This window comes from Myotis brandtii, unplaced genomic scaffold, assembly GCF_000412655.1.
Source record: "Myotis brandtii unplaced genomic scaffold, ASM41265v1 scaffold133, whole genome shotgun sequence".
In the NCBI taxonomy this organism is placed as follows: domain Eukaryota; kingdom Metazoa; phylum Chordata; class Mammalia; order Chiroptera; family Vespertilionidae; genus Myotis; species Myotis brandtii.
The window spans coordinates 3,421,271-3,427,509 of NW_005354718.1; the positions used below are offsets into that span (position 1 = coordinate 3,421,271).

Consider the following 6,239-nt stretch of genomic DNA (forward strand, 5'->3'; position numbering starts at 1 on the left):
GGGAGGCGGAGCCAGCCAGGGGGAGGGGCCATGGGCAGTTGGCCAGCCGGCCTCGCCCCCTGGTCAAACTCCCGGTCAAACTCCCAGTCGAGGGGACAATTTGCATATTATCTTTTGATTATATAGGATTGCCAGTGCATGTCATATGTACCAGTCGGACGGTTGGTCACTTAGCCTTTTATATATATAGATACTACCCACACTTACATTTCTATGTGTGTTATACATGGTGTCCTAAAAAAATGTGTACACACTTTGAATGATTATAAAGTCAGTTCATTTTCAAAATTTAAAAGAATCTACAGAAATGAGTAATTTTTTTTTGTCAATGCCTGTTTTCAAACTGATGACCATTCTGGTCCAGGTACTGCTGATAATGCAAAGCGGTGAAATCGCAAATATCAAGAATCATTTTGTTTGGTATTTATGTGCCCTCAATTCATTGAATGTTGCCAGTTTTGTACTGTAAACTTTATCTTTTATGGGTCTCCATAAAAAAAAAGTCTAGTGGCACTTTAGGATAAATTTTCTTTGTTCAAAGCTTAGTCTGGCCTCACCCATTATTTCAAATTAGTTAAACCTGAAAAGGAGTGAAAATTTAGTGAGTTATCAGCTGTTAAAGTGTGTATACATTTTTTGGGGGGACACCCTGTATGTCAAAAGTGAAGATTAATTTGGAGATGTAGTTTTCTGCATAATCACAGAAGAACATACAGGATGTCCCAAAGATATGTATACATAGTGTGGTAAAACAGCTGATGGCTCAATTTTGAAAATGAAATGTATTTTAATAAACACTGCCTTTATAATTATTCAAAGTGTGTGTATATGTTTTTTTGGGACACCCTATATATGTTATTACTAACACAGTTATTGAGCATTTATAATGTTAAGTCTTTTTATCTAGAATACTTTTTCCTTTCCATCTGTCAGGAACTTATTAATGGCAGAGAGCTCATTTTATTCTTTTTTTCTTTTCTTTTTTATTTCAGAGAGGAATGGAGAGGGAGAGATAGAAACATCAATAATGAGACAATCATTGATCAGCTGCCTTCTGCACACCCCACACTGAGGATCGAGCTGGAAACCCAGGCATGTGCCCTGACCGGAAATCAAACTGTGACCTCCTGGTTCATAGGTCAGCGCTCGACCACTAGGTTTTTTATTCATTCTTGAGTCTTCCATTTCCTATCTCAGTAAATATCTTGATTTATTGATTATTACCAATCAGCAAGCTTTTGCTATGAAGGGCCAGAGAGCAAATATTTGAGGATTTTCGGTCTATATGGTTGCAACTGGGCTGTTTTAGCCTGAAAGTAGCCATAGATAATAATTAAATGAGAGAAGTTGAGTTCCAATAAAACTTTATTTCTGGACTCTAAAATTTGAAGTTATATGCCACAAAAGAATTATTTTTCTTTTGATCCCCCCCCCCCAAACAACTGAAAAATATAAAAACCATTCTTAGCTCATGGGCTGTACAAAAATAGGCAGTGGGATGCATTTAGCTCATGGGCTATAGTTTCCTAACCCCTATTCTACATGATCTCTAAAGTTCTTTCCTCTGCTAACTTTCTAGAAAAGCAGAAGAAGATACAGAACATGATGGATGAAGCCAAGAGATGAACAAGATAATATTCTTATTCTGAGATATCCTGCAATTTAAGGAGGCAGTCTAACAGAATGAAAGGATAAAAAGGAGGGGGTAGTCTTTTTAGAAGAGTAATTATGCCTGGGCAGAACATTCCTTTACCTAAGAGAGCAAGAATATGAAAAGAAATAGTATGAATGATTTGTAGCTAATTAAGGTCATTTAATGAATCTGATAAATGACTCTATGGGGGCAGGGATGGAGGAAATGTTTGATTTTAGCTCCAAGAAGGTCAAAGAGACTAGGTCTTGGTCATTTGTATAGGAGTATTTCTCCAACAACCTCAGCCTTAAAATCCCATAATAAACTATCAGCAATGTAAATCTATTGTGCCTTGTACTTTAGGAAATAGTACAAAGTGATTAAGTCATTTGTTTTTCTTATTTTTTAAATATTTGGGCAAATGATTTGTGATATGGAGGTTTTAAAAACAGGAAATAAACATTGTTACTGTTGTACTCTGTATTGCATTTTTTCAGGGGCAATGATGGACGTAATATATGCTTATACTTTAGACCAGTGATGGCGAACCTTTTGAGCTCGGCGTGTCAACATTTTGAAAAACCCTAACTTAACTCTGGTGCCGTGTCACATATAGAAATTTTTTGAAACCATAGTAAAACAAAGATTTATATTTTTGATATTTATTTTATATATTTAAGTGCCATTTAACAAAGAAAAATCAATAAAAAAAATGAGTTCACCGTCACTGTTTTAGACCCATGGGCATGCTTTTCCAGTGCACGTAGAAACTTTTTGTGACATGCTGCTGTTTTCTCTGTTTACTTCCCATTAGGAGATATTAGATATATCTAAGAAATCTACTCCTTGCTTTGTGAACTTCTCCAGGCTACAGCAGATCACAAATATTAAAGCTGAAATCAATCAGGTAAATTATGTTGAACTTTTTACTTTTTACTTCTAGTACAGGAAAACAAATCTTAATTGTTCCTAACAGCAATTCTCTTGCACTTAGAACAGTTTGTAGTACTTAACTGGGTAGGTGTTTACTTATGTAGATTCCTGTTAATGAAATTGTAATAATAACAGCAGTAGTTGGTAGTAGTAGTAGCAGAAGCAGCAACAGGGTTTGCACACCAATGTGAAAAGCTTCAGTGCATCACCTGAGCTCTCATAACAAATCCTCCATCCTCCTCCCCCTAAATAGTCCTGGTTAAAGTCTGTTATTATCACAGATTATCCTTTAATCAGGCTCTTTTCTGAGTGAGGTAAATATTATTTTTGTTCCTAATGCAGAAAAACCTGGAGATTGAACTTCTAAAACTAGAAAAAGATACAGCAGACATTGTTCATCCTTCTTTCTTGGGTAAGTGGTTTGGTTAAATGGGTGGGTAATTATTGGAATTTCAACTTTTTCTTGGATTACCTTAAATAAGCACCAGGCATTATGATATACCATTATTTTTTCAGGTATTGCCCCAAAGCTAACAAAGTATTCTATTTCTGTGTTCAAACAAAAGTCCTGTTGGCTTGCCTAGTGCAAATTGCATAAAAAGTGACCAAGGTAGGAGCTCCTCAAAATTAGGAGAACTTGAAAAACCAAAAAAAGGCTGAGAAACTTTTCAGATTAAAGGGGACTAAAAGGACTTGACAGCTAAATCACAGTGTGTTCATAGATTGAATACTTGATTAGAAAACTTTTTTTGCTGTCAAGGACATTATGGGGCTACTTGGTGATATTTGAATAAGGGCTGTATTAAATATTGTGCCAATGTTAAATTTTCTGAATTTGATACTTGTGGTTATATAAGAGATGGGAAATATATATGCTGACATTTTATGGGCTACTTGGTGATATTGAATAAGGGCTGTATTAATATTGTGTCAATGTTAAATTTTCTGAATTTGATACTTGTGATTATATAAGAGATGGGAAATATATATGCTGACATTTTAGAGGTGAGAGGTCATGATATCTGCAACTTACTCAAATGGGTCAGCAAAAATATTTGTAAGGGTGTGGAGAGAAAGAGGAAAAGAGAGGCTGTAGCCAAGTGTTACAAGTGAGTCTTCAGTGGTCGGCAAACTCATTAGTCAACAGAGCCAAATATCAACAGTACAACGATTGAAATTTCTTTTGAGAGCCAAATTTTTTAAACTTAAACTATATAGGTAGGTACATTGTTATTAACTGAATTAGGGTACTCCTAAGGCTTAGGAAGAGCCACACTCAAGGGGCCTAAGAGCCGCATGTGGCTCGCGAGCCAGTTTGTCGACCACAGGCTCTAGGTGAAATGTATATGGGAGTTCAATGAACTATTCTTGAAACTTTTCTCTAAGTTTGAAAGTTAAAAATTTAAGTCCTAGCTGGTTTCGCTCAGTGAATAGAGCGTCAGCCCGAGGACTGAAGGGTCATGAGTTCGATTCCGGTCAAGAGCACATAACTCAGTTGCAGGCAGGATCCCCGGCGCCAGTTGGGGCGGGTGCAGGAGGCAACCAGTCCATGTGTCTCTCACATCAATGCTTCTCTCTCTCTGTGTGTGTGTCTCTCCCCCTCTCTCCCACTCTCTCTAAAAATCAATGGAAAAAATCCCCTCAGGTGAGGATTAACAAAAAATAAAATAAATAAGAAAAATAAATAAAAATTTAGCCCTGACCGGTTTGGCTCAGTGAATAGAGCGTCAGCCTGCGGACTGAAAGGTCCCAGGTTCAATTCCAGTCAAGGGCATGTACCTTGGTTGCTTACACAGCCCCAGTGGGAGGTGTGCAGGAGGCAGCTGATCGATGTTTCTCTCTCATCGATGTTTCTAACTCTCTATCCCTCTCCCTTCCTTTCTGTAAAAAAATCAATAAAATATATTTTTTTAAAAATTTAAAAGAAGAGGCCATTAACTGAATTCTAGAGCAAATATTGAAATGATCAGAAATAGCTTGTAAAACAAATATTTGTTTTTTAATGTTTATGTAGAGTATTAGAGGCAGGGATGGGAAAAGAGATGTTATTTGAAGAATGTAGCACTGGCTATAAAAACTGAACTAGAAGTAGAGTTGAAAAACACAGGATTTAGCAGTGGGTTTGGTTGTCAATAGGAAAAAATAAAATGAAATTGATATTGGATATTAGGAATAGCAAAGGGGAGATATTTAGGAGAGCAATGGTGAGATAATTTTGGCTGTATCAAACCAAAGCAGAATTTATTAGTGATTTCAAAATGTACTTGTCCTGCTCTGGTCAGTGTTCTAAGTGGTTAGAGCACCCACCCTCTCACTCAAGGGTTGCAGGTTCTATTCCTGGTCAAGGGCACATACCTGGGTTGCAGGCTTGATCCCTGGAGCCAGTCAGGGAGTGTGCGAGAGGCAACCGTTTAATGTCTCTCATTTTCTCTCCCTCCTCCCTTCCTTTCCATTTTCTCTAAAAATCAATGGAAAAATCCTCGAGTTAGGATTAACAACAACAAAAATGTTTCCTTGTCCTATTGCTAACTATAATTACTGTTTCTGGTTTGTGTAGCTCAAAAGTGTCAAACTCTGCAAAGCATGAATAATCATTTGGAAGCAGTGCTAAAAGAGAAGAGGTCCCTCAGGCAAAGACTGTTGAAACCCATGTGCCAGGAAAACCTGCCTATTGAAGCAGTTTATCACAGGTTAGACTAAAAAGTAGACATTAGCAGTTACACGTCTTCTGAAGGTAGTTTAAACTAGTAGTTTTTTCATAGCATAATTCATTGAATAATATATTAGTGATTGTATCTATTAACATTATTAATGCTGACACATTAAACCAGAAAGAAAATCCTTGGCTTTAAAAGTATAGTTATGGTGAAAAGAAAGGTATTCCTTTGTTCATAGTGTTTTGGGAATTATAAATAATGATTTTCATGATAGAAATTAGATCCATAACATAGAGTAAATAAGGTAAAATCATGTTTATTATATATAGACTGCTTTCTATGAAGTAAAGTTATTGTTGCATTAATGTTGCCTATGTAGGGTGGGGCAAGAATAGGATTACAATTGTGAGTATGGGAAACACAGAGTTCATTCTTGTATTATTATTTATTACGAGGGGGCCCAGTGCACAAATTCGTGTACCTTGAAAGGAACTGTGAGCCATGAGGCTGTGGTGGGCACAGGGGCAGGTCTCAGCCCATCCTCTGCACCTCCGCCCGGCCCCTCCCACTGCGGCCCCCAGTCCCCTGTCTGCTGGCAGCCCCGCTCCTGCTCCCATGTGCAGACGGTGCCGGCCCCACTGGCACTGGCTGATGGCGCGGAGCGATTGGGGCTGGCACCGTCAGCGGGATGCGAGTGGTGGCTGCTGCCCCAGTCGCCCCTCAGGAGCAGGAGAAGGTGGAGAAGCCCTCAGGCGATCAGGGCTGGCAGCCGTTGCTCACACCCGCTAACGGTGCTGAGTAATTGGGACTGGCGCCAGATGCCAGCAGCAGGTGCGAGTGGTGGCTCAGGCACCGGCTGCAGGTGCAAGCGGGACCGGCGCTGGCAGTGGGTGTGAGCAGCAGCTCCAGTGCTAGCAGCGGGTGTGAGTGGGACTGTTGCCAGCAGCAGGTGCAAGAGGTGGCTGCCGGCCCCGATCGCCCCTCAGGAGCAGGGGGAGGTGGAGAAACCCTCAAGG

At 39.3% G+C, this 6,239-nt stretch overlaps 1 protein-coding gene across 1 annotated transcript in view; it reads left to right on the plus strand.

The window, feature by feature from the left end:
* HAUS2 (HAUS augmin-like complex, subunit 2) overlaps positions 1 to 6,239 on the plus strand; it is an 18,315-nt gene that overhangs the window by 7,967 nt on the left and 4,109 nt on the right. Inside the window, exons 4-6 of the mRNA XM_014534861.1 lie at positions 2,448 to 2,540; positions 2,909 to 2,978; positions 5,124 to 5,256. Coding sequence (XP_014390347.1) covers positions 2,448 to 2,540; positions 2,909 to 2,978; positions 5,124 to 5,256 — 296 coding nt within the window. The remainder of the gene's footprint in view (positions 1 to 2,447; positions 2,541 to 2,908; positions 2,979 to 5,123; positions 5,257 to 6,239) is intronic.